The sequence below is a fragment of the Monodelphis domestica genome, chromosome 6, assembly GCF_027887165.1.
Source record: "Monodelphis domestica isolate mMonDom1 chromosome 6, mMonDom1.pri, whole genome shotgun sequence".
Classification (NCBI taxonomy): Eukaryota; Metazoa; Chordata; class Mammalia; order Didelphimorphia; family Didelphidae; genus Monodelphis; species Monodelphis domestica.
This window is the reverse complement of record NC_077232.1, coordinates 310,884,919-310,912,642: the sequence shown is the minus strand read 5'-3', so window position 1 is coordinate 310,912,642 and position 27,724 is coordinate 310,884,919. Positions and strand designations below refer to the sequence as shown.

At 46.1% G+C, this 27,724-nt stretch overlaps 2 protein-coding genes across 9 annotated transcripts in view; one reads left to right on the top strand and one right to left on the bottom strand.

The window, feature by feature from the left end:
* Positions 1 to 11,027: 11,027 nt before the first annotated feature.
* Positions 11,028 to 20,468, bottom strand: LOC103106644 (zinc finger protein 391-like). Its single transcript, XM_056803546.1, has 6 exons — positions 19,782 to 20,468; positions 18,872 to 18,958; positions 17,307 to 17,433; positions 16,715 to 16,813; positions 16,499 to 16,621; positions 11,028 to 15,795 (listed from the first exon to the last, which is right to left on the bottom strand). The coding sequence occupies exons 3-6, from the start codon at positions 17,338 to 17,340 to the stop codon at positions 14,705 to 14,707; spliced, it is 1,347 nt and encodes a 448-aa protein (XP_056659524.1). The 5' UTR covers positions 17,341 to 17,433; positions 18,872 to 18,958; positions 19,782 to 20,468; the 3' UTR covers positions 11,028 to 14,704.
* Positions 18,899 to 27,724, top strand: part of LOC130453516 (zinc finger protein OZF-like) — a 38,410-nt gene continuing 29,584 nt past the window's right edge. Inside the window, exons 1-2 of one of the 8 annotated variants that reach the window (XM_056803543.1) lie at positions 18,899 to 19,585; positions 23,503 to 23,621. Coding sequence is in view for 1 of the 8 variants with exons in the window: in XM_056803545.1 (XP_056659523.1) it covers positions 23,049 to 23,083; positions 23,503 to 23,621 (154 nt within the window). In the remaining 7 variants the exon portion in view is untranslated. Of the gene's footprint in view, positions 19,586 to 20,434; positions 22,686 to 22,711; positions 23,084 to 23,502; positions 23,622 to 27,724 lie in introns of those variants that run through there. The other 7 variants (XM_056803540.1, XR_008913079.1, XM_056803541.1 and 4 more) reach the window with 7 other exon arrangements.

Sequence of the window (27,724 nt, the reverse complement as noted above, 5' to 3'; positions counted from 1 at the left end):
CAATGAATCCTAGAGTCTTTCTCTCCAATCTTTATAGATGTTGGAGTCGTTAACATTATTCTGAATGGCCCTTCCCAGGAAGGCTGAGTTGCTCCAGTATGCTTGAAATTCTTAATATATACCTTGTCTCCGGGGTTCAGGTCATGAAGTGAAAAGTCTAGTAGTCCAGGTGGTACTGCAGCTCCGGATTCATGGAGTTCACGCAGTTTGTGCTGTAATTCCTGTATATAGGAAGCAATAGTAGTATCTCCCCCTAATACTGAGGTATATGCAGGGGAGAAAGATTTAGCTTGTATAGGTACATGTCCAAAAAGCATCTCAATTGGTGAGATGCATAGGTCTCCTCTAGACCTGCTTCTAAGATAAAATAGGACCAGAGGGAGAATTTCAGGCCATTTTAAATGTCTCAGTGCAGAATTTTCCAATCATATTTTTAAGTTCTCTGTTCATTCTTTCAACTTAGCCTGAGCTCTGGGGATGATATGGAACATGGAATTTGGGAGTTATCCCCAAGCAAGAATAAATTTGATTTAGGATAGAATCAGTAAATTGACTTCCTCTATCTAAATCAATATGTGCTGGCAGGCCAAAGTGAGGAATAATTTCTTTTAAAAGTACCTTAGCAACAAAAGCCGCTGTGGCTGGGGTAGCAGGAAATGCTTCTGGCCATCTGGTCAGTTGATCTACCATGACTAGACAAAATTTATAATGTCCAGCCTTAGGCATTGTTATGAAATCTATCTGTAGGTGTTCAAAAGGTGTGTAAGCCAGAGGATACCCACCAAAGACTTTTCCACGAAATGCATGTTGGTTATATGCTTGACATGTAGAGCAGGCTGTACACACTTTAGAGGCTATAGTAGTTATACCAGGGGCTATCGATACTCTCTTAACAGAGTCCATGATGCCCTGAGTGCCAAAGTGACCATTTTTATGAATAGATTGGCAAATTTGGTGATAGAAACTTCTAGGGACCAGGGGTTTTTCCTTCAGATGACACCCATACTCCATTAATCTGTTTTGCTTTGAATTTTTGCTTCCATTTTCCCACTTCCTTTTCATTATAGGAAAGTGACAAATTTAAGTCATCAGTGATTGTTAATGTTAAAGTTAATTCAGACCCTTCTATGGCTGCTAGCTTTGCAGCAACATCTGCTTGATCATTTTCCCTAGAGACAAGGTCAGTGCCAACTGTATGGGCAGAGCAATGAACTACAGCTAGGGCTTCAGGCAGCTGGAGAGCAGAAAGAACTTCGTTAATAATTTCTCCATTAGCTATAGATTTTCCAGCTGAGGTTAAAAATCCTCTCTGGGGCCATAGCATCCCGACCGAGTGACAAATGCCAAAAGCATATCTAGAATCCGTATAAATTGTTGCCTTTTTATCCTTGGCAATTATACAGGCATGTTTCAGAGCTATGAGTTCTGCCCCTTGAATGCTAATAGTAGAGAGCAGTGAAACTGACCACTCAGTGACAAATTCTGTAACTAAAACAGCTCCAGTGTAGCGTATGCCATCCCTCCAAAAAGAGGAACCATCAGTAAATAAGACCAGATCTGGATTGTCTAAGGGAATGTCCAAGAGATTGTCTCGAGGCTTTTCTGCCATGGACATCAGTGTTTCACAAGTGTGTAGTGGTTCTCCTGAAGATGGTAAATCTGGAAGCAAGGTGGAAGGGTTAAGGGTTGTACAGAGTTTCAAGGTAATGTTTTTGCTATTTAACAAGGTTATTTCATACTTTGTAATTTGCTGATTCGAGAATGCCTGTGTTCTATGCCTTAGCAACAATGCTTCTACCTCATGTGGGCACATTATTGTTAATGGGCATCCTAATACTAGATCAACAGTTTTTGTCACTAGTAAGGCTGTAGCAGCTACTCCTCTAAGACATGGTGGTGCTCCTGATGCTACTGGGTCCAGTTGGTCAGAATAATAAGCAATTGGGTGCTGAGAAGGCCCAAAGTCTGAGTTAAAACCCCTGAAACTACCCCTTTTCACTCATGTACATACAAAATAAATGGCTGGTAATCTGGGATGCCTAGAGCAGGGGCAGACAGGATAGCCTATTTTAGATCTGATAGAGCTGACATGTTCTGGCTCTAATTTCAGTGGTTCAGGAACCAAATCCCATGTTAGTGGTATAAGGAGTTTAGTAATTTCCCCAAGAAGGAATCCATTGTCTGCAAAACCCTGTTGCTCCTAAAATTGCTCTCAACTGTTTCTTAATACTAGGAGCACTTTGCTTGGGAGAAATAGAGCAGCCACCCACAGTCAGGATGAACTCCAAATATTCTACTTTAGGGAGACACCACTGAACTTTATCCTTCGACATCTTATGCCCTCTTTTGTGCAATTCCAAAAGAAGGTGTTTACTATCTTCCTGATATGCTTGTGCACCTGTTGAAGCCAAGAGTAGATCATTTATGTATTTGATTAATTTACTATTTTTAAATGTTATATTATTTATGCCTTGGCTCAAAATTTGTGCAAATAAACTTGGGCTTTCCACGAACCCTTTTGGCAGGCAATTCCATGTATCTTTGAGCCCTTCCAGGTAAAAGCAAAGATAAGCCTGGAGTTCTCATGTATCTGAGCACAAGTCTACTACTGTAAAGTGTGTCAAGGAAGCTTATCCCCTCCCCCTTCCAGAGTAACTTTACATGTCCCTCAAACATTCCAGACATATGTGAATCTTGAAATTTCTCAGACTTGTGAACCTTAAAAATTCTCAGACCCTACTTCATAAGCTTTAGTTAAGACCATTCCCCATTTGGGCAGTGAAGATACTTGACCAGGAATGTGGGAAGTCTACTCCACCCCTACTTAAGCCTGCTTTAGGGGGAAGAAACTCCTTGCTAAACAATGAAAAATACTTAAACCCATACTTATAGTAAGGCAAAAGTTAAGCTGTGCCTATTGTTAGATCTAATACAAAAGGGTGCTAAGTACCTATAAAGGTCAGGCAACTTGTGAATTTACAAGGAGCAAAGAGGTGAGAAACTTATTCAGAGGTTTTTTCAGGTCTGAACTTAATCAAAAGTTCTAGCTTTCTTAGGTGTGAATTAAGAATGGTCTGTCCTTTGGAAAATGTCTACTGTGATTGGTAGATATGAGGACTTAGAGGAGGAGACATAGGAGAAAATTCCCTTTAAAAGGAGAGGAAAGACAGTCTCAAGGAGGCTCAAGGACTCTTGCTGGAGCTCCCTCTGAGGAGACTGTCCCTCTGGGGTCTCTCTCTTGGGAGAGTGAGCTGGGAAAGGCTGAATTGGAGGAGGCAGCTGGCCAAAGCTGCCTTGAAGGGTCTCTCTCGGGGCTCCCTTTCAGAGATCTTGTGGTGAGTGGATAAAGGACTGACTGATCTTTCTCTTAGGGCTTGGGCCTGGGTTGGCCAGGGCTGGCCTGGGCCAACCTATCCTTTTCTCATTATTTCATTTTCTCTCTCTCTCTCCCTTTCTTTGATTCCTCTTTTGTATTAATTAAAATCTATAAAACCCAGTTGACTTGGGTATATTTAATAATTGGAAATTTTTCCCTGGCAACCACCTTATATTTGATTTTAAAACAAGACAGTCTTGAAACCATATTTTCTGTGGTCACAATTTAAGGCAACCACTATTATCTGCCACAGTTTATGGTCTCAACTATTTTCACTCTTACACATACCACAGTTGCACCAGGTTTGCATCGGCGTATGTTTGGTACATCAATAAAAGTTAAGGTTTGGGGCAGGATGGGGGAGATTCATGAGGAAAAGAAGAGATGGACGAGAAGACCATGAGGGAAGCCTAAGGAGATGGGACAGTGCAGGAGGTGAGGGGGAAATGAGAAAGGAACTAGGCGCCATGCAGCCAGGTTACTTAGGAATTATTGTCTAACCATCCTAATAAACTTTATAAAATATCTACCTCTGGGTAGCAAGAAATATTATTTATTTTTAAGTATTACAAAGGTATGTAGCTGTTCTAGGAATAGAAGAAATACTTGTATGTATGTTGGAAACTACAGAGTGTCTATAACATGGTTGTTCACACCCCTCAGACCCTGTATGAATCTATAGAGGTGCTTGCCATCAGGCCCCATTTTTGTTTTTTAACGGACAGGATGGACGTGTTGTATTCAGATTTAGAAGGGATTATTTTTCCCTGTTCGATTAATGAGTTAATTACTGGGGTAATACCCTCAATTGCCTTTTTTGAGAGGGGATACTGAGGAATGGAAGGAAGTGGGAAGGAAGATTTAGTTTTTATCTGCACAGGAACAGCCAACTTAAGTAAGCCTGCATTGGAAGAAGATGTGGCCCAAAGAGATTCTGGTATATCTGCAGGTATTACAAAGGTGGGATGCTCTTTCCCCCCCTGACTCTCTGAGAGAATTATAAGGAGTAAATTTAAAGATTCCTCAGGTACTTCCAATGATAAGGAACCATCTGGGGAACAAGTTATTGTGGCTCTAAGTTTGCATAGAAGGTCCCTCCCCAGCAAATTTAAAGGGGAGACAGGCATCAAAAGGAAGGAATGTTGTACCTCTAGGGGTCCTACAGATGCCATTCTAGGGGAAAGTTTTTTAACTCTTTGGGGGTATTCCTGACACTCCCAGTACACTTTCGGAACCAACGGAATAACAATGTAAATCAGGTGTGCTCTTTAATACAGATCTGGAAGCTCTAGCGTCTAAAAGACAATCATAGGAGTTACCCACCTTTAAGGTAACATGGGGTTCATTAGTATAGGGGGGGCAGTGGATAGGGACAATGGATAGTAGGACATCAGGGTCCAGAAAATCAAAGGTTGTATCCTCTGATTCCTGTGCCCCAGCCTCCTTCCCCCAGACACATTTGTTGTATTTGGGAAGTTCCTTGGGCACCCCCCTGAAGGGCACCCCCTGAGGGGCAGTAGCACCCTGAGTACTTTTTGAATGAGCACCACTTAAATTATATTGTTGTGTAGTCATTTGGTTTGAGTTATCATTTCCTAATATCTATTCCTATAGTTATCATTCTTAAAGTTGTGGTTTCCATTATCATTATTATAGTTATTTCTATAATTATCACTTCTGTAGTAGTAGTAGTAGTCTCTCAGTAACCGAGGATGACGATTGCCTTTGTGCGTTTTCATCTATGGTGTATAGTGTAAACCTTGAAATTTCTCAGACTTGTGAATGTTAAAAATTTCCCCATTGGACTGGGAACATTCCCCATTTTGATGAGAAAACTCCTTGCAATGGAAGGACCTCTACTCCACCCGTACTTAAGACTCCTTTAGGGGAGAAAATTCCTTGCTAAACAATGAAAGTACTTGGACCCATTTAAATTCCTTTTGAGAAGAATTTTAGGTAAAGAAGATGCTACCTCTCTGAATCCAGAACTGAACTGTTGGAGAAGCCACAATGAAGAAGCCTCCAGACCACAAGTTGCACAAAATTGAACTTTGGGTATGGTTGATTGAACATTTATTTGTATGTATGCTTTTATGCCAAAGGGGACTGCCCCCTAACTGGCTGTCAATGCATCCAGTAATTATTGGTTTTGTTTTTTTTTCTCTTATCCTCAAATTATTGTAATCTTTAAATTGATCATGTTTTTATGATCCTTTGGGGAAGGACTTCTTCCCAGAGGATCAAACGGGGGATGTAAAAAATAGACTCGAATACAGGACTACAATCCCCACAAACCTTTGCTCCACTTCCCCAAAATGCTTTGTAATCTGAGGTGGGCGAGATCAAGAAGGTACTTAAGCTGATTGCAAAGGCTTTTGAGGCTCTCTCTTTTTTTGGACTTCCGTTTTGGAGCAGAGGCGTCTCTTCTATGATGTGAGGTTATTTTGTCTAGGCCTCTGGCCTAGGCACATGTTTCTTACTTGTATATTCTTTAATCCTTAATCCTTAATAAACCTCTAAAAAATATAATACTCCTTGCAGAGATAAACTAATTTCTACCTGCCTCAGTCTCCCCTAAATTTTAACTGTTACAACAGGTGAGTGTGCACAAAGACACTTGTGCGTGAAGGACATTTAAGTGGAAAAACCGATGCACAGAGACAGTCCCACTTTCTTAGCATTGGAAGCCTGAGTCCAGTGGCACGAAAGGTCGTTACGCCTGGAGATGTCCTCAGCTGCATTGGATGGCCGTGTTGTCTTTTGTGCTCCAACACGCCCTAAGCACTCCACAGTGCTTTGCTGCGTCGCCCTCTCAGCCATTGAACCTTCTTGTTGGTTTCTTCCATCTGTTCAGCTGAAGCAGTCTTCACATGCTGGGTGAGCAAAGCCTTGGTTGACCAGGGGTCGAAGACCCAATGGCTACCCTCACAAGGTTTAGCCGGCCTGTCGAAGCCGTTGCCCGGGGTGTGGCCGCTGCCACATGCTAGCAACTACTAGGAGCCACCAGTGAGAGCTGGGTGTCAGGTGAGGGTCAGAGGCTGGAGAGCTGCCCTAGAAGGGCACAACAAGCCCTCCATACCAGAGATACTACCCCTCCCTGAGCACCCATACACCCCATCACTTCTATAGTTGTTATTAAACTACATATTCCTTCTGAGTGCCCTGAGTAAAGTTCTACACTCTACCATTCTGTGGCCCTTCTTCTCACAGAATTGGCAGGTAACAGACCGATAATTAGATTCCTGGAGAGGGGCAAGTGCCATTGGTTGAGTATCATGCCCACTCTTCAGTTTAGTAATCATATCTTTTAAATATCTCAATTTTTTCTTCATTTCCTCCATGAGAATATTACTTTCTTCCTCTTTTTCTTTGATTCTCTTTGAAACATATAGAGCTTTTCCCGCAATTCTTCAAGGTCCATCTCCAGCCATCTTGGGCAATGTGTTCTAAAATAATCCCTAATCACTTTGCAAGAGTTATTGACAAAGTGCCTTCTAACTTATCTTATGCAATTTTCTTTAGATAGGTCAAAATCCAGTTATCTACCCCCAAACTCAATTATTCTGTCCATGAATCTGGAGGGTGTCTCTTCCTCATTTTGTTTATTTCTTTCAAATTCTGTCCACATATCTGTACTGTCTGCACACTCTCTCTTTGCTGGTAAGGTGATCTCTCTACAACAGTATAGTTGTAGATAATCCTCAGAGTTGTTATATTCCCATTAGGGATCCTCAGGTGGCCAGTGTGCTGCGTTGGGCCCCCGGGTTTTGTTGACATGAGCAATTATTTTATTTTTCTCATGTTCAGTTAAAAAAGCCTGTAGCAAGTTCTCAACGTCTTTGTAAGACAAATTATGTTGAAAAAATATATCTTTCATCTTTTTTGTTACCAGGAAGGAATCTTTTTCATATGTGGGAATATTTCATGTAAATTCATTTATTTCTTTGGGAGTAAATGGTATATTGTGCCTTAGAGTCACCATATCTCCATTGCATCCTATTTCAGGTACATCTCTTAGAGGAAAAAGACCTCTAGTTTAATTTGGTACCTGTGGGTCAGTTTGACTAGAATGAGTTTCTTTAGAACGCGAGATTACCTTTGGGCTAGAATTGGGTTTTGTGTAGGAGAAGGAACATAAGAAACTGGGATTTCAGGAGAAGGGTCTTGGGGATTAAGTTCAGCCAAGATTTGCAGACCATGAGAGATCCAGTCTGTTAGCTGAGCTATAGGGAAGGTGTTTTCCATCTCTATTTCAGGGAAGGAAATTTCCTCATTTAGAGGTTCAGAAACAGGTCTGTCAGGTTCAGACCTGTTTTTGGTGGGGTGGATATTTGCCAATTGATCCTGTAATAAGCATTTTAAAATGTCTAATTGGGCTTGCATGTTCTCTTGCATGTTTTTTGTTTTCCTGTGTTTTATCTTCAGATTTTTGCATTTCAGCTTCAAATTTTTTTATGTTAGTATCTCGTAACACATTACTGAGGAGTATAAAAATGACATTACCTAATAACAAAAAATTGGAGGTATCCTGAATTCCTCAATGTCCCTAATTCTTCAACCGCCATATAAATGTCAAAGAATGTAGTATTCATATATATATATATTCATTCATTCAATTCAAATGAAGGAGAAGCGAGAGAAATAAAAATGTTTTATACTCACCAGGTCTCGCAGCTGTGTTTCAAACTGTTTAAAAGACAGACTTGAGTAAGTAATAAAGAAAGGAAAGCAATTTCACAGAAATTTGAGGGTCCTTTTCACAACCTTTGTGGATTAGCCAGACTGTCAACATAATTTTAGGGTTGTGACTTTAAATCTAGATTTAAATGGTTGCCTAATAAAATTCCCAAGTTAGTCTGGAAATTTATGGTAATATAATTAATACAGAGGAAAGAGGATATAGGATTTATCCTACCTGGCCTATGCCAGGGAGAGTTTTAAACTCCCTGCATCTAGGTCTCTGAGGAAGATTAGAGGCTTCTGAGAGGAAAAAGTTGAAAAGTAAAGGAGGAAAATTCAGCCAGAAACTCACCACCGAACTGGACAATAGCTTGTAGCCACGCTAAGATGCCGAAAGGCTCAGCATGCAGCTCTCAACTAACTCTTCACCGCCAATCAGGGAAAGAGAAACAGAGACGAAAAAATCCCAAATATATTCACCCTTGTGTCTCCACCTCTAAATGTTCATATCTACCAATCACATCAAAATATTTCTCCAGGACTGCCCATACTTTTAGTTCTCATCTTCTTTGATTAGATTATATCTTTTGAGCTACTTCACACTTCTTTGTTAAGTTCACCTTTTGTTAGTTAATTGAACTTTTTGTGACTAATTTAAACTTTATAGTTACTTAACATCTTTTTTGTATTAAGATACTTGACCTTTTGCAATTAATTTATCTTTATAGTTACTTAAGACCTTTTTGTATTAAGACCTAAAAATAGACTTAGCTTAAAGTTCTAGCTTCACTATGTGAGATTTAAAAATGGTTGAGGTCTTAAACTGTAGTGATTAAAATAGTGGAAGATATAAATTGTGATAGATATAAGAGAGGGTGAGTAAATTTGACCGCAGAAATAGGTTTCACTACTGTGTCTTGGGTTTTAAAATCAAATATAAGGTGGTCACCAGGGAAATATTCCCAATTATTCAAATACCCAAGTCAATTGGGTTTTATAGAGATTTTAATTAACAATACAATGAGTAATCAAAGAAAGAGAGAGTAAGAAAGGAATAAGTATGAAGGGCCTCAAGTCAATATGTCCTAGACCTGAGTCTTAAAAGAGAAATCAGTCAGTTTTTTAATACTCACCACAAGGTCTGACTAAACAAGGATTTTACTGACACCAGGCCAGTGCCATCTCAGCTGACTTCACCTTCCCACCAGAGACTGTTCCAAAGGGCCTCTCTCCAGAGCCTCCAGAGGGACAGAGTCCCCTTAGAGGAGCTCCAGGGAGACCTCCTTAGAGATTGTCCTCCAAGAGCTTCCCTTCTCCAGAGCCTCTCTCAAGAGATTCTTCCCAAGCGGTACTCATCAGAGATCCTCCAAAAGGATATCTCTCTTCAAGAGATTCTGCTTTTTCTTATATAGTGGTTTTTCTCCCATGTCACCTCCCCTAAGTCCCTACATCTACTAATCACTGTAGACGCTTTCCAAAGGACTGCCCATCTAAATTCCTGCTAAGTCAACCAAGATCCTCAGTAAATCTGAACCAGTGAAAACACAGCTGAGTCAACTAATCTCATTAAGACAAAACTTGCCCGCCCCTTTTAGGTACCTAGCATCTCATTGTATCAATTCTAAAAACAGGCCTGGCTCAAAGAACTCCTTGCCCCACCATAAGCATGGATCCAAGTACTTTCCTTGTTTAGCAAGGAGTTTTTTTTTCCCCTAAAGCAGTCTTAAGTACATTTCTCAGTAGGGAAATTTGTTCCAATTAAGAATTCCCTGATGGGGAAATTTTTAACATTCACAAGTCTGAGAGATTTCAAGATTTACAACTATAAGGTGAGAACTAAGTACTTTCATTATTCAATCAGGAGATTAGAACTTTATCTTCCCCTAAAGTATGTCTAAGTAGGGTGGATTAATTTTAAAGTTCACAGTATCACATTTGATATTGGAACATAATATTGAAGTTGCTGAGTATAATGTTCTCCTGGTTCTGCTTATTTCACTTAGGTATTCCTAGCTTTTTCTGAAACCATCCTGTTCATCATTCCTTATAGCTCAGTAGTATTCCATCACCATCACATACCAGTTTCTTCAATCATTTCACAGTTGAGGGACATCGCTTTAGTTTTCAATTCTTTGCCATCACAAAAAGAGCAGCTATAAATACTTGGTACACACCCATTTTTTAAAAAAATCTCTTTGGCATATTAACCTATTAGTGGTATGACTGGATCAAAAAGTATTCATTTTTGGGGAGGTATAATTCAAAATTGTCCTCCAGAATGGTGGATCAGTTCACAACTACAACAGCATTGTATTAGTGTCCCAATTTTGCCACATGCCCTCCAACATTAATCATTGTCCTTCACTGTCATATTGGTTAATCTGATAGGTGTGAGGTGGTACTTCAGAGTTGTTTTAGTTTGCATTTCTCAAATCAAGAGGGATTTCAAACATTTTTTTCATATGATTATTGATAGCTTTGATTTCTTAATCTGAAAACTGCCTATTTATATCCTTTGATCAATTATCAACTGAGGAATGATTTAGATTCTTATAAAATTGACTTAGTTCTTTATATAGTTGAGAAATGAGACATTCATCAGAGAAATTATAATGTTCCCACAGTTTGATATTTCCCTTCTAATCTTGGTTGCATTGGTTGTTTGTACAAAAACTTATCAAAATAATGATAATCAAAATTATCCATTTTACATATTGTAATGATCTCTATTCTCCTCTTCTCCACAGATATAAATAGTAAGCTATTTTATGTTCCCCTAATTTACTTATATCACTTTTTATATTTAAATCATATGCTTATTTTGGTTTTCGTAGAGTCCAGCTCATACGTAGAATTCTTGTGTGGGTGGAAGGAGGTTGGTAGCTGGAAAGTAACAGATTAAACTTATAGGTTAGACAGAATGAGACATAGAAGAATCAGAGAAACAAGAAACACAGAGACTAGACATAAGTGTGGTGTCATCAGGTCAGCCTGTCAGCTTCTCCTCAGATGGTCAGAGGTTCAAGAGTGACTCAGCTGAACTGCCTTTATTCAGGAAAGTAGGAATGGGGGTTGCGGCATGTCAATCAAACAGGTGTCATGGCAGTAATATTAGCATCATATTGGCCATCAACAACAAGATAAAGGAACAGATACCAACACAATGCTCCTTTGAAAGTCATTCTTCCTTCGGAGCACTGGCGCCCTCTCATTCAGATGCTGAGTACAGGTCTTTGACATTATACTGCAGATCACAGTAAAGGCTTGATTTCTAGGTTCAGGAAAATTTAATACCCAGTGAATTTAAGGATTCAGAAATCGATCTTATGAAATATTAGAAATATATCCATGTGTGGTCCATGAACACTTTGCTCCATAGAGTCAGCCATTGAATACGTCTTTAATATCTTCCTGATTCATGAAACCCTAACCCCTACTTAACCTTAAGTGGTGGGAGGTTTGCAACCCACAAACTGGGTGACAACTCAGAAACATGTGAATTCTATTCCTTCTACTGATACCTTCCCAATCCAAATTTGTTATTAAATTCATCTTGAGTTAAATAACCTGCAGTCAGATAAGAGGAGAACTATCATTTCAGGGGGACATAGAGGGAGCAGAGTCTAAGGTCAGCCATTCAACCATAAACAGTCCTTATTGGACCCCTGTTAGGCAACCTTGGGGGAGGGGAGCTTGTCACTCAGGAAGGTCCATGCTTATCTGCCCTGGGGTATCTTCAACATCAATCAATAGAGAAGACATCCCCTCAAGCTATCATAGTTGGCCCATTTTCTGGAATCCCATTTTTCTGAGAGCTTCTCAACAAGGGCTATTTCTCTCCTTTTACCTCACTAGTATCCATATTCTCTCTATCCCTTCAACTCCTCCATTCCCTGTTAAAAAAACATTCCTTATCCCCTGTATCTCTTCAATCCTCTACAATTCCTTTAACTACTACATAGGAGGAGAGGTAACACCTTTAGAGGTGAGAAGTCAATACCACAGACACTGCCCCTAGGCAGGGCTGCACAATTTGGAAATTGTGATTGGTCCCTGTGGGCCAGGAAACCACCAAAAAAGCCAGGAAATCCTTGGGCTGGAGCAGTCTCCTGAAGTTGAGTCTCCTGGAGATAGTCTTCAAGGGAACTTCATCCTAGATTGTGGCTCCTGGACTACTTTGTTGGGTGAGTAAAAAGGCAGACTCCCTTCCTAGAGACTAGCTTCCATCTTGGAGGAGGCCTTGTGGTTACTCACTACTGGCCCTCCTGGCTGAGGACTAGTATAGCTATTTTCTCTAACCTCTTTCACATTTCTCTACTTCATTGTTTCCCCTCTATTTTGGTAAATAAATTTCTGACTTAAGATTTCATAATTTCAGCGACCATATTATTTCATATAATTTAAGTCCAACCATTAAATTTAATGTTTACAACTGGGATATGAAGCCAAGATAAAATCACCAGCAGGACAAAATTTAGATAATATTGCTAAAGACTGTATGGGTGAAAGAAGTTACTTTATAAAAAAGGTTGGACTGAATTATTTGAGAATAAGGTCACCAGGAATTTTATTAATTCCAAAGAGATTTATTTACAAAATATAGAAAGAATGAAGTTAGGAAGTGAGAGAGAGGATAGGGTAAGATATCTAAGCCTAAGCACTATGTATTTTGCTCCTGGTCCCTGCCTCAACCCAAGCAGGGAGAGTTAGTCCTGAGGAACTGGGGATGTCTCTCTCAAGAGGTGGGTCACTCTTGAGGCTAGTCTCTTCAGAAAATCCAGGTAAGGATTCAGTTTTTTCACTCACCACATGTCAGTCCAAAAGAAAAGATTGAAGGACAGCCTCACCAGGAACAGGGTCTCGGGTCCACTTAGTGGAATCTTCTTCAACCTCTAACTCGAACTCAGAAGAAGTTGAAGTCCTCTCTGAGGATCTCAAGACCATTCTCCTCTCGAATCTCAGATGAATCTCTTCCACAGGAAGTTATAGCTCCCTTTAAAAGACACTTCCTTTTGTGTTACTTCCTGTGCCTTCCTCTAATTTTACATCTACCAATCACAGCTGAAGCTTTGCTTTAGGACAGCCCAGGGGCTGTCAGTTTGATTCTGATTTGTCACCTACTATTGCACACGTGGGTCTCAGACTTTCCCACTAAATGATTAAGTAGGATGTTTATAAGTTTTGGTGATTAAGTCTAAAAATGGGCAGATATCTCCACTCAACTTTAAGTAGGGTGTTTACACTTTTGGTGATTAAATCTAAAAGTGGGCAGGGGAGTTAATTTCATTTTCACAATCAGGGGAGAGTTAATCTTTATAAGACTTAGAATTTTCTACAAACATTAATCCGTTCTTCACAGTTAACAGAAAATTAAAACCTAAGGTAGCTTCATAAAATTTTGATCTGGTATAAAAAATACTCCAACCAAAGCCAAAAGTAAATAGATATTTTTAAAATGGTACATATCTATAAAAGAGAATAATTTAAATAAACAATAGCAATTGAATAAACTACTCAAATGCCTAGATAGAAATATCATTAATGAAAGATTATACATTTCATGGAAAAAATCTAGAATGTGTCTGTACACCAAATGCAAATTGTAAACGTTTCCAAATTTTTAGACAAAGCAGACTCAAAAACTATTTTAACAATGACTTTAGACCACCAAGACTCTGATTAATCTCCAGTTCACGTGTCATATGTATAATTACTTAAAAAAATAAAATTTTTTACTAACTAGTAATATATTGAGTATTACCAAAACATGTACTTTGTGCAAGCATGAGTCTACAAAAACTGAAAATACGTTTTATGATTTTTACTATGAACTAAAAGCTTAAGGTAAATTGGTTATGACAGTGTAAAAAAAAATGTTACCTATGACGATAATGTTGGTTCTCTTCCAAGTCACTAACAAAGCTGGGAAAATTATTCTTTTTAGAGTAAACAGAGACTAGGCAAACTGATCAGAAAAAAAAAAAAGAAATACCATTCTATTTCTATACCATACTGCATTTGAAAGGAACATCATCCATCCCAGAACTATCAGTTTTTTATAGAATTATATAACATGGGGGTTGAGGCTTTTCCCTTTATTTACACAGTAAATGAAGGGTTGTAGATCCACCTAGTCATCAAGCCAGAAGCAACAGACATATGTGGTAGAGGACCCTTGTGAACAATGGAGCATGAAGAACACAAAGGACCACCCTGAGGACCCAAGTCACAGAATCCATGACTTGGGGACAAGCCAAAAGAACAGTTCATGTCAGAACAATTCCTGGAGTTGGCAAGCCTCCTCAAGACTGATGAGTCTTAACTAAGCCACTTAATTAAGCCACATTTATCAGCTTACAGAAAACTGTCTAGATTCAATGAGATAAACCAAACCCTTTGTACCAAACCTGTACATCATTACCTTCCATTGTGAATGTGAAAAGCTTACCTAAGCTTGTTTCAGACTCTCCATATAATGGAAAGCATAATCAATAAACTTTGCCTTGATTAGCTACCAGCTTATCTCTGGCCCTCCTTAACCCAAACCTATTTTCTCATCTCCCCCACCCTGTCCTGGGGTCCCTTCAATTATTTGGTAGAGCCAGTCTCTCTCATCTCTCCAGTGTGAATTGTCTGGTGTAGGGTCAGTCAGCTTCTCCAGAGAAAACCTTCCCCACAAATGTTACATTGAAAAGATTTCTTTCTAGTATGAATCCTATTATGCCTGGTAAGATCTGAGTTACTGTAAAAGGCCTTCCCACATTCACTGCATTTGAAAGGTCTCTCGCCAGTATGAATTCTACTGTGATTACTAAGATCATACTTCCCAGAGAATGCTTTCCCACATACACTGCATTCATGAAGTCTTAATCCTTCATGAGTTCTCCTCCTGTGTCCTGAAAGGTGAGAGCTTGACCGGAATGTCTTCCCACATTCATTGCATGCATATGGTTTCTCTCCAGTATGAGATCTCTGATGTAAAGTTAGGCTTGTGCTCCTAGAAAAGGCTTTCCCACAGTCACTGCATTTAAAAGGTTTCTCTCCAGTATGAATTCTGTAATGTATTTTAAGATGCTCCTTTTTCTGGAAGGCCTTTCCACATTCACTGCATTTGTACCGTCTCTCTCTACTCTGACAACGAGAGTAAAGTTCAGCACAAACTGTCTTCCTCCATTTAGTTAACTCATTACACTTTTTTCTCCTATCGGTTGTCTGGTGTGGACCACATTCATTAATACGAGGGAATGAATTCCCCGTTTCATGAACTGTCTCTTCAGAAAGAATTCCACGTTTTTTTATGGAGCCCAAATCATGGCCCAGCACTTTCTGACATTTTGTAACCTTATTACGACGTTTCTTCCTGGAATGGATTTGATCTCTTTGTCCTTGGTTCAAATACATGGTGGAACGCCCTCTCTGGTTATCTCCTTTCTGGCCCTGCATAACTACAGATGCTCCCTGTTGTGGAAAAAGGTCTGGCTCTGGGCTAGGGGTCTGACTGTATTTATCATATGCAGAGCCTCCAGCCTCATTGGGAGGTTCTGCTTGGATTATTTTTATTCTTCTAGAAGGTTTCCCCTCCATGCTCTCCTTTTTCTTCAACCTGCCATCACACTCCCAGGCTTTCTCCATCTTGCAGATTCTTAGATCATCCTCCAAGGACTTTTCCTGGGATAAGACTTTCACAGAAATACTCATCTTGGGAGCTGACTCCTTGGTCTGCAGCCTCGATTCCCAACCTGAAAGAAAGAATATGAACAGAGCTTTTCCTTGGATGAATCAGCTTTTGTCTAGGCGTCATTTGACCCAATAATCAGGCTGCTACAAACACTGTCCTTGTTTTCATGTAAATGGAAATCAGTTGATGTGTCTTCTAAAATTTCTTTGCATTCACCAAGCTTATCCTTTGATATGGGTCAATAATATTAAATTAGCTGAAGGTGGGAAAACTGATGCAGGGACCTCAGAATCACTGCAGGTGGGGATGACTGCTGACTGCCCTACACCATGTATGAACGTAACCTGGAACATATGTGTCTATACATGTGTATGTATACTGCTTATATCCATTATAGACAAAGACATGGACACACAAGACTGCCTCAGAAGCAGTACTTAGCAACAATTTAAGACACAAGGTAAGGATTTAAAAAGAAGAGCCCAAGGAAGGGCCAGGTCAGGAAAAGCTCTCAAGGCCAACAAGGAAGGGCTGTAAAAGGACACACAAACCTGGCAAAATCTTCACCTGAATTAGACCTCTGGAAGGAGTCATGAGAATATGATCAGGGGGTCTAAGGAAAAGAATTCATGTGTAGCTCTGACACTGAAGAATTCCATTTTGCTTTCCACAAAAGATTAAAAGAACCCAGAGCTCCACCCACAGTGGAATTTCTTTCCCATACTATGAAGGTACCAGCAGAACCTGGTCATTTGTATCCATACCTTTTGAGGCAAAATGATTCAAAGTGGAGGAGGCAGGAAGGAATTCTATGTGGGATCTGTGGCAGAGAGAGGAGTTCCTGGCCCAGAAGGTCACTGAGGGGATCACCCAGGAGCCCATTCTCTCTGTGTGAGAGTGAGAGATGAATGACCAGCAGAGCTGTGTATGGGTTGTTGTGTCCGCACCAGGGTCAGGCACTCATCCACTCCCTCACTCACCTGGCCAGCAGCTTCTTAGGACACCACCAGTTGGAATCCAATGTGGTTCCCCTGACTCCAGCTTAGACATCATCACATCCTTGTTTGAATCAGCAAGGCCTAGTCATGGGAAAGGACAAAGAGATGAAGAGGGAGGATGATCTCCCAGGCCCTTAGGAACAAGCTAGTATAGAGCCTGGGTGCCATGGAGCTGCTTAGAGAAAACATCTCAAGGCTGCTCTGGTTTGTTTTCCTGGGAAGACACAGGACTGGAACAAGGAATGGAGGGGGGTTCTGAAAGACAAGGGCTCATTCGATCCATTCAATACTGAGGTATTGGGAGTTTGGCTGACTTCAAGTACTTCCCCTGAGCCTTGAGAAGGTCCCTGTGGTCTGAGGGAGCAGAGCTGGGCTGGGACCATGCAGTAAAGCCCTACATTGCTAGACAAACAAAACGAGAGCCTTTCAGCCTGGCTTTTGGCCTGGTTAGCATAAGAAGTGCTCAGGCCATTACAGGCCAGAGAATCCCAGCTGCACCCTGGACAGGGCCCAGGAGAAGGAAGCAGATCCCCTTCCATGGGCAGATCCCAAGGCCCAGAAGAGCCCTCCTCACCCAGGCAGACCAGGTTCCTGTAGTTCTCCAGCATCACCTCCCAGAACAGTTCCTTCTGGGGAGGGTCCAGGAGCCTCCACTCCTCCCAGGTGAAGTCCACGGCCACATCCTTGAACGTCACGTAGGCCTGAAACAACATATAAATGGGCTCAGCCCGGGACCACAGCCCAGAGGGCCCTGGGAGGGGAAGGCAAGTGGGCAGGAAGGACAAGGGCTGATTCGGACCCCAGCCTGGGCTCCCACCCTCAGGCTGGCCTGGATTCTGAGTCAGGACACACAGAACAGCCACTGACTAGTCAGCCAGCACTGAGGGAGAGTCTGTCCTGTGCCAGGCTCTGGGCCAAGCCCTGGGCATACAAAGAAGGGCCAACACAGAGCCTGGCCTCAAGGAGCCCCCAGTCTAATGGGGAGACGCCATGCACATGACTGGTGACAGCCAAGGTCTGGCCAACACTTCTCTCACCATCCCCTCGGGAAGGCAAGTCCTCCTTGTCCCTATTTACAGATGAGCAAACTGAGGCTCAGAAGGGTGGGGGGGGTTGTTCATGGTCACATAGACAGGGTCAGAGCTGGTCCCCTCCCTGACTCCAGGCCCGTCCACAGCCCTTCCCAGCAGGCCATGCTGCCTCCCACTCAACAGCTCAGCTTCCCCTTTGGACATCTCCCAAAGGCAGCAGAACCAGCAACAGGCACTTGTGAGGGGCCAAGCACATGCCAGGCACTGAGGAACCGGATGGGGACACCAAGAGACGGGACATGGGGGTGATGGAGGGCCTCCACCAAGGCCTCAGGCTGCCTGGAAGAATACAGGAGGAGGAGGTGATGGAGGCCTGGACATGGGGAGGCAGCCAGGCTGTGGAGGCCTGTGAAGGCCCAAAGGAGTCTCTGTTGGGCTGTCGAGAGAGCAGAACCCAGGCTGAGGGGGACACGGGGTCAGGCGCCATTTTAGGACAATGGCTGGAGCCAGAGTGGGCTGGAGCAGCCATGGGGGATCCCGTCCTGCCTGGAAGTGTGTCCTCTGCATCTGCTCAGGAGCCCTTCTTGTCCGTGTCCTGCACTCGGGCCTGATTCTGGCCTTCAAGGCCTCGATGCCAGCTGACGGTGGGCTGTCCTAGCCTGGCCCTCGGTGGAGCCCAGAACCCAGAACCCGGCCTCGAGATCAGCTGCTCCTGCTTCCTGGACGTCCTCCTTCCTCTGGGCCTCGCCATTCTGGCTTCCCCAGCCTGGCCTGAAGCCTCCCAATTGGGCCTGGGCACGTGCTGGGCCCAAAAGAGACCCGACTTCTCGGCCCAGGAGAATGGGAGGGGGGGGGGGGGGGCGGAACCTGCCATCCACAGGGAAAATGCGGCCAACCAGGAAGGAGCTGCAGGTTGTCCTGAAGAGGAGGCCCAGCAGGAGCCCCAGGGGGGGCTTCAGGGAAGGGTTTGAGTTCAAAAAGGGAAATGAAAGTGACTTTGGAGCCCTAGAGAGAGAGGAGCGTCTACACCTGGGGCCTGAGCCTCCTTGTCAGGAGAGAGGAGTGTCTACACCTGGGGCCTGAGGCCAGGGGAGAGGCTGCTGCTTACATGGGGGTCTTGCAGGGCTCTAGCCCGGTGCCCTCTCCACACTCGTCCAGGCTCTCCATCACAGATCGGAGGGTTCCCAGAAGGCAGCTGGAAGGGAAAAGATATGGATGAGGGGGCTCAGCCCCTCCTTCCAGGAAGATCCCAGAACCACCCCCAATGGGGGTGGGGGAGCTCCTTTGCTCCCTGCTCTCAGGTCAGCCCCAGAAGCCCTGAAGCGCCCAGAGGGTGACCTTCTGGGTTCTGGGTGCCAGAGAGGCTCATGGGAAAGAGGAGCTGAACTGTGCTAGCGTCAGAGGCTCTTGTGCAAGGGGAGAAGCCCCAGAAATGTAGGGAGGCAGGGGAGGGGTCTGGAGGAAGGGGGAGTCCCTGGTGGTAGCCACATGAGAACAAGGATTTGGGGAGCGGGAAACAGAAGGAGGAAGGGAGAGGGAAGAGTGGGACAGGATGGGGCTTAGGGGAGGGGCAAGTGGGGGAACTGTGGTTCTCTGGGGGCAGGCAAGTGAGAGCAGCGACTTGGGGAGCGGGAGAGGGATGGAGCGAGGGAGAGAAGGAGGAAGTGAAGGGGAGGAGGGGTGGAAAGAATAGAGTTCGGGTGGGGGCGGGGCGGCTCCTTTCCAGAGCCCGCCCACAGGAACAGGGGCCTCACCTCCTTGGGGATAGGACAAGCTGTGCAGGAGCCCAGCGCCACCGGAATCCGGGACGGGGAAAGCCAAGGTAAAGAACCCGGAAAAGCCTAGTTTAAAATCCTCAGAGCCCGCCCCCAAGCCAGCCCCGCCCCCTGCCCAGGCCACACCCCCAGATGGAGCCCGTTTTGCCACACCGACACGGGCCCCGCCCCAGGCGAGAGAATTTCCTCCCTCTTTCTCTGCTGTTCCTCCAGGCTGAGTGCTCCTATGCTGGGGTTTCTTACCCTGCCCCTGCCCCAGCCTCCACCGCGCCGTCTTCCGAGTGCTGTCTTCCGGCTGCTGTCCCGGCCTCTGCCGGTGGGGAGGGTGCCAGAGAGGCTAATTGTACCCTGGTAGCCTCGACTCCTCCCGCTGTGGGCAAAGGGGGGCCCCCTCAGCCTCTTCCCAGGACCCGCCTTCTGGCCCCTGTTCCGTTCCGCGGCAGAATCCCCGTGACCCGACGGGGCTGTGCCGGCCTGGCTTCCTCTCGGGGGAGCTCGTCTTCCGGAAGCTCCCAGCCTGGCCCCGGGCCCCGAGGGAAGCCGAGGCCGCCCAGTCCCCCCGAGCTCCCAGGAGGGAGCTGGGAGAGCCGGCTCGCCTGAAGGACCCTCTCCGGGTTTCTGGGCTTCTCTTCTGGGACTGAGGCCTCTCCCAGCCCCTTTGCCGGGCCCCTGGGGCGCCCGTCCCCGCTTTCTCTGCTCCTCCCTCAGGCGGGGGAGGAGAGCCCGAGCTCTTCGGTTCTGCGGGCATCCCCAGGCACGGGCTCCCCCCAGCCCCAGGGTGTCCCAGGCTCCGAGGCCTGTCCCGGGGCCTGCCTTGGTGGCTCTGTTTTTCTGGGGGCCGGGCCTGGGGTGCCTGCAGGAAAGAGCTCCTCCTGGGCTCTTGGGGGCTGGCAGGCCTCGGAGGGCCCCCAGAGGGTGCTGGACCCCCCCCTGCTGCCTCCCCCGATGGGCCTCCCTTTAGGGCTGCCTCCCAGCTCAGCCTGGTTGGGCCCAAAGCCTGGAAGGAGAGGCTGGAATCCAGGGAAGGGCCTGGGGGGGCCCCCAACGCCCCCATCCCAGGGGAGGGCAGGCCATGCCCAGCCCAGGCCTGTGTATTCTCCCCTCCGGAGCCCCAGAGACAGCAGAGAGGAATTCAGAGCAGCAGCCCCGGGCCTGAGGCCAGCAAGGGAAGAATCCTCCAGGGAGAGAAGCCCTTCCAGGCCTTTTAGCCCCTCAGGGCCTGCTAGAGCTCAGGGCCTGGAGTCAGGGAGGCCTGAGATCTCCCCCTGCAGGACCCTGGACAAGTCACGTTAGCCTGCTTGCCTCAGTTTCCTCTCCTGTCCAGTGGGCTGCAGGAGGAGAGGCAAAGCCTCCCAGCCTCTGCCCAGAAAGCCCCAAAGGAGGGGAGAAGCAGCCAGGCCTGAGCAGCCTGAGCCCAGCCGCCCTGAGACACACAGACACCCCCAGACTGTCCTCTGTCCATCAGGGCTCAGAGCCTGGGCTCAGGGGCTGCTGCTGCCTTCTGTGGCTTCCCAAAGGGCAGGAGGGGGTTCCTAGGCCTTCCCCAGCCCTCTAAAGGGTCTCTGGGCCTTGTGGACTGGGGGAGGGGCTCAAGGAGACAAGTCCATGGGACAATCAGGGGGGGCTGATCCTCCAGGTCTGATGTTTTGGGTTTGGAGTCCAGGGCCCAAGGACAAAGGAATTTCCCTAATAATAGTTTGCCTGGGTTTCTGGGGCTGCCATGCCCCTGCCAAAGGAGACCCTCCTCAGCATCCCAGAGCCTCAGAAGACCCCGAGGAAGCATCTGCTTCCCCCCAGATCCTCTCTGGACCACCTTCCCCACAGCCCCTGGGCTCAGGCTCTTATTCTCTGGTTCTCACAATGGGGGAAACTGAGGTAAAGGCTGGGAAAGGTTCTTGGCCAGGCTTCCCCTGCTGGACAGTGTCTGAGGCCAGGTTTGAGTACAGATCTTGGGGGTTCCATGCCCGGAGGTCAGCCCCTGAGTCACCCCATTCCTCCACCTAGGGAGAGTTTTGGCCCCTCCTTTGGGGAGCCTCTGGGGTCTCCCCAAAGCAGGAGTAGCAGGATGATCAGAGAGATTCCTGAAGGAGGGGAACCTGTGGGAAGGGGGCCTGGGTTGTCAGTTGCTGCCCTCTGCCTCAGTTTCCTTTTCTGTCAGTGTTTTAGGGTACTAAAGTTGAACCGCTGGGGTTCAGGAGGGATATCCTTTGCAAGAATGCAAGCGCCGAAACTTAGCTTAAAAACAAAAGGAGAAATTTATTAATTTAGAAAGTAATGTTGCGCATGGCCAGGAGGGTAGCAGGGTGGGCTGCCAGAGCGGGAGCCGCTCCTGGGGAGGACATCAGTTCTGGGGATTTGAGACTCTACAACAGTGTAGAAGGGCTGCCGAGTCATGGTGACCCCAGTGAGGTAAACACTCAGGGCTCTGCCTGGAGACATCGGGGTCGCCCTCACAGTGTAGGGGGCAGATGGATGTCTGAGACACAGTCTGACGGAGGCGAGGTGCAGCCTGGAGGTGCTTCTCTCTGCCCATCTCAAATCTAAAGGAGGGTCCAAGGAGGAGAGTCCTCTCAGGAGTTGTCAGATGCTCTGGGTTAGGAGTCACGAGGACAGAAGGGAGCCAAGGACTGCCCTGCTTACACTTCGCCTGAGTTTGGGGCTACGATGCCCATGCCATCAGGGGGGATCCTAGCGCCCCCTCCCCAGGCCCTGGGGAGCAGAGACCCATGGGTTGATCAGCCAGTCAAGAGACACTTATTAGGCACCTGCTGTGTGCCAGGCTGCATCCTGAGGCAGATTCTGGGCTAAGAAAAAAGCAGCCGGCAGGGCAGGAAGACGAAATGAGGGTGGGAGAAAAGGGCTGCAGCCCCCAGGATGGGGCACAATACATATATATACCCCTCCCCCACCAGCCCTCTACACCCAGGCGCCCAGGTAGGACGACTCCATTTCCCAGAATGCCCCTGTCATGACATCATGCAAGCCCTAGCCCTCCTCAGTAGATGACTCCATTTCCCAGAATGCTGGTTCCCTGACTCCTCCCTATTTTTGGCTCCTCCCTGTAGCAGCCTCGGGGCATGCTGAGAACTTCATTTGAGTGGTCTCAGCTCCCGGAAGGTGTATAGCTGCTTCTTGGACCTTTGCTAGGTGAGAGGGGGAGGGGCGGGGCCGGGGCTCCCTGCTGTGGCAGTTAGGACTTTCTGGTCAGAAACTCCTGTGGCTGGGGAAGACCCCGGTGGACCAGGCCCTCATTTATGATCTGCGCATGTGCAACACGTGAGGCGGGGCTGAAGCCTGGAGCCTCAGTGTATATGCTCCTAGTGGGGGGAGGGGCTGTCTCAGTGTATATCCTTCGCTTTAAAGGCCCACAAAAAAGGAACAAACATGGAAGTCTGAGCGGCTCTGACTGGATCCGGGGCCATAGCGGGACTTTGTTCCTCCCGCAGGGGAGAGAAGGGGCAGCTGGCCCCAGAGCCAGGAACCAGCTGTGGGAGGGGGTGCATTCCCAGGATGGGGGAGATGCTAGTCCGGCTCCTGCCCCCGGGGTATGTCCTGGTCTTAACCCGCCAAGGGGAGAAGCAGCCAGTCTGAGCCTGGTCATGGTGCTTTAGGGGTGGGAGCTGCCCGTGCCTACATGCCACGGGAGGTGCCCTGGTCTTGGGTGCTGAAGAAATACCAGCCCGCTCTCTCCCTCCCTTACCTGATGCCCTTCTCTCCCCCTCCAGCCCCCCCATTCCCCAGTAACCCCTCCCCCCAGCAGGCTTCCCCAGTGCACCCTGTGCAGTTTCTGAATGGAATGAGGCCAGAGATGGCGGCAGACCGGCCGGGGCTTCTTCCTGGCCAGTCTGAGGCCCTCTCCCAGCCGGAGGCTCCCTGTTGCCCCCTGTAGGGGAGAGTCTGCCCTGAGGCCAGGGAAGGGCCTGGGAGCCCCTCTGACCCTCCCCCTCTTTCTTTCCCCCCCAAGCGCACACAGAGGAAGTCTCTCCCCCTCAGGCTGCCACCCCCTGAAGGACCCCCGTGTGGCCCCGCAGAGAGCCCGCAGCCAGAGGAATGGCCCCCGGGACCCCGAGGCCCCCCTCCCAGGTGAGTGCAGCCCCTCCCCGGGCCAGGCTGGAATCCAGCAGAACTCAGAGCTGGGTCCCTGCCAGGCCTCCAGGGGCGCCCTCACTGCTTGCAGGCAGGGCTGGAAGGTCAGCTGAGAAGGGCTCCAGCCAGGCTCCTCCTCCAGGCCAGAGGACCAGCCATGGGGCTGCTTCCTGGGTCAGGCAGTGGGTCAGCCTTCGCCAGGCCTTTGGGCCTTATTAGACAGTAAGAAGAAGTGGGGGAGGGGTGGGCACTGCTGAGCACATCCAGCACCTTGTTCTGTCCTCACAGCAAAGGCAGCCTCCAGGGCAGGCCCTGAGCTTCTCCCCCACATGCCCTGCTGACAGCCCGTCCCCCCTGGCCACAGGAGGGCCTCAGTGGGAGGAGCTGGGGAATGGGGGGTGACAGACAGCATTGGGCTTCCCCAGCCCCAGGAGGAAAGAGCCTGGCAGGGCTGGCATCAGGATGGGCAGAGGGGTGCCAGGGGAGTGGGCTGGGCTGGCTGAGGAGAGCGGCCCCAGGGAGGAGAGCAGGCCCTGGTGGGAGCTGGGGAGCCAGTGAGGCAGGAGCCTGGCATGAAGGTGGCATCAAAGAGCACTTCTGGTTCCTGAAGGCCCGTCAGGGCCAGGGCGGCCATCTGACCCGGGAGACCCCTGGCTCTGCCCGGCCTGGTGGGATCCTGCAGTTCATCTGTGTTGTTCCCTCCATGGAAAATATTGTGAGGATCAGAGTCGTCTCTGAGCTGAAGATCCAAACTAGTTGTGATCAGAGGAAGCTGCAGGTGCCCCCCAGCCCTCCTAGAGCCAAGATCCCCCGGAGACGTGGGGCAGGAGTTTCCTGGGTGTCTGACAGACCTTTAGCAGAGTCATTACCAGGCTGGAAGGCACTGAGGACACAGCAAACAGGCATTGGGGTTTGGTCAGAGGGTTGGAACCTTTGATCCCATGTCCTGAGTTCAGCAGGAGGTTAAGAGAAGAAAATGGACTGAATCCTCCAGAGCTCTCTGACTCCCGAGGCCACAGGAGGCTCTCTGGGCCACAGTCCTCGGGGAGCCCGGAGTTGGCATGAATCTTGCCAGGCTCAAAGGGCCCCTGGACGGGCCGAGCTTGTTTCCTGGATCTCCTCAGGCCAGTGAGTCCCCCGCCATTCCCAGGGAGCCCGGCTCCTCCTGCAGGGCCTTCCGCTTCCTCAGATGAGGACACACACCTGAGCTGTGATTCCTTCCACAGAAGTCTTTGATGTCCTGAATTGTTGAATATTCTGATACCCCAAACTCCATCTCTTCCAGTACTACGGCCCATGTTCTACTATCATAATGGATGTCTGTGGCACAGTTAGTGGCCTACCTGGGCCTCACTCTCCCTAAAATGGCCCTCACGGTGACTTCTCTAAAGGATCCTACATGATCACATGGTTCATGATCAGTGATATGGAGGCGATGAATGATTCCCCCTTGACCAGCCTGTTGAGAAGACCTTCAGAAGAGCCTCAATGAGAATTTCCTTACCCAGCAGTATGAAATAGGTGCAATCCAGGACAGGCATTCTCTTATCAGGATCCAGAACACAAATACACAATCAATAATGATGTCAGATTATGTTACTTTGGAGTCAAATCCATGTGACCGAGAAAATGTGGTTTTCAAGACTTTGAATTGCCAAAACTGTAAAGATAATTTTTAGTGTCTTGAGTTAAATCAAAAATAAATGGTCGTCATGGGAAAAATTCCCAAATATGAAATACCCAAGTCAGCTGGGTTTCATGGAGATTTTAATTAATACAAATGAAGGAATTAAGGGAAGGGAGAGAGACAGAGTAAGAGGAAATAGTAAGAAAGGGCCTAGGACATTGGCCTAGGCCTTTCTCTTTTAAGAGAGACTAGTCAGTCTTTTATCAACTCACCACAAGATTTGTCCCAAGTAAAACTCCAGTCCTTCACTGAAACCCTCAACTTCTGAACTCCTGACCTACAAATCAGCTTCCAAAGCTGAACTAAGTTCAGAGGCCTCAAGCTCCTTCCTTTTAAAGAAAATTTTCTCTTGTGTCAAGTCCCCTAAATTTTCACATCTACCAATCACAGTAGACGCTTTTCCTAGGACTGCCCATTCTTAGTTTTCACCACTATTTAGTTCTTACCTTCTCTGGGTAGATTATATTTTCTGAGTACTTCACACCTCTTTGCTAAGCTTGCCCTTTGTAAATTGCTTGACCTTTTAATGATTAATTTGACTTTCATAGGTACTTAGCACCCTTTTGTATTAGATCTAAAAATAGACCTAGCGTCAGGTTTTGACCTCACGATAAGTATGAGTTAGGGACTTTTTCATTGTTCCATCAGGAGTTTACAACTTTTATCTTCCCCTAAGGCACTGTCTAAGTATGGGTGGAAGTAATGTTAAAGTTCCCAATGCATTCCTGATCAAGTACCTCCATTGTTTAAAGTGGGGAATAGCCTTAACCAACTGTTCCAAGGTAGAGTCTGAGAAAGTTTAAGATTCACAATCCCCCCTGATGATCATTTGGAGATTGGTCTCCCCATTGATCATTTAACATCATCATCTTGTAGTTCTAAACACACTTCTAACTACAGATGTATGCAATATTCAGTTTTCTTAAGAGGAAATTACAGTAGTGAGGGAGGAATAGAAAAGAAAGCAAGCAAGCAAAACCAATGTTTTGCTAGGCACATTGACAGAAGGCCAAATGAGGGGCAGTCCTTTTTGGCATAAATGTGTACATTTACAATAAATGTTCAATCAAACTTCAGTTCAATCAACCATATCCAAAGTTCATTCTTGATCTTCTTGCTGTTGTGTAGGTTTTCTGGCATCTTTCTGCAACAGTTCATTCATTCTCTGAATTCAGGAGTTAACAAGCTTCTTCCTTGAATATCTTTTCTCGAACAAAATCAAAATCTTGGATTTTTATAAAAATACAATCTCAAACAAAAAAATAAAAAATCTTGCATTTTAAATTAAAATACAATCCCCCCTGAAGTAGGTGTTAAAAGACATCCAGTTTAGCTCAGGATGCAATGTTCAGTTATGGGGGTGTATGAGTCAATTATCAAAAGAAGAGAAAAACAACAAAAAATATAAGGAAAAAAATTCAAAATAGGCCTTTGTATAGGTCCAATTTAAAGTAATTTGTATCCCACAAGTCTGTAGGACAGAATGCAGTAATATTTCACTTATCCATTTGCAGCCAAGACTACAGGAAGTTGCCATAATATAAGAAGGAAAAAGAACTAGAATTCTATTTTGATAGGGAAGTGTCATTCCCTTCTCTTCTATTAAAGGTGTGTTTTGATTCATGGCTGGATATAATGATTGAGCTGCCTTTGGCTGATCCTCAAGTGTTTTGTAGAGAGTCTTATTCTTCTTTTTAAAAATTTTTTCAACCTTTAAAGCATTGAATGTGACTTCAGGGCCCCATTTATCAATAACATGTCCCACAGGCTCTGTAATCCAGGACGTTCCTAGTTGAATACGTTTCTCTGGAATGGTGGGTTATTGACTTTGTGACAAGGAAATCACTTTAAAAGACTGATATATATTAATTTAAGGTCGCCAAGGAATTCAGCTATGTAATTCCTAAATGAAAACTCAAGTCAGCCGTCAACCTTTTATAGAGTTTAATTACAAACAGGAAGAAGAAAGGAATTAGAGATAGAGAGAGAGAGAGAAAGGGGAGAAAAGGGAATAGGGCTTAAATACCCCTTCTGTTTAGGCTGGGCCAAAAGGCCCAAGCCCTTAGATAGCTGGGGCAAAGAAAGGAGATCAGTCCCTATTACTCACATGACCAAAATGGAGAAACAGTCTCAGAGGCCTCCACCTCCAGCTTCCTTCAGAGCAAGCTTCTCAGAGCACCTCTCCAACCACTCAGAGCCAAAACTCTCCAACCAACCCCCTCAGTCCTCAGACCCCTCTATCTTTAAGGAAACCATCCAAGTTCCCTCCCCTCAGTTCTCACATCTACCAATCACTGTTGATGTCTCCCCTGTGCCAATGGTGGCTCTAGTTTAACCCAGGACCGCCCAGAGGTCTGTGGCTTTGCACATGTCTGTTGGAGGTCATATTCTCAAATAATTAAATCTTGATCTT

Coding starts and splice junctions, on each gene's coding strand:
- LOC103106644 (XM_056803546.1), bottom strand. CDS start 17,340: ATGCTGGAGAACTACAGGAACCTGGTCTGCCTGG. Junction 16,814..17,306: donor CAGGAACCTGGTCTGCCTGG/GTGAGGAGGGCT, acceptor TCCCATGACTAG/GCCTTGCTGATTCAAACAAG. Junction 16,622..16,714: donor CCTAAGAAGCTGCTGGCCAG/GTGAGTGAGGGA, acceptor ACTCTCACACAG/AGAGAATGGGCTCCTGGGTG.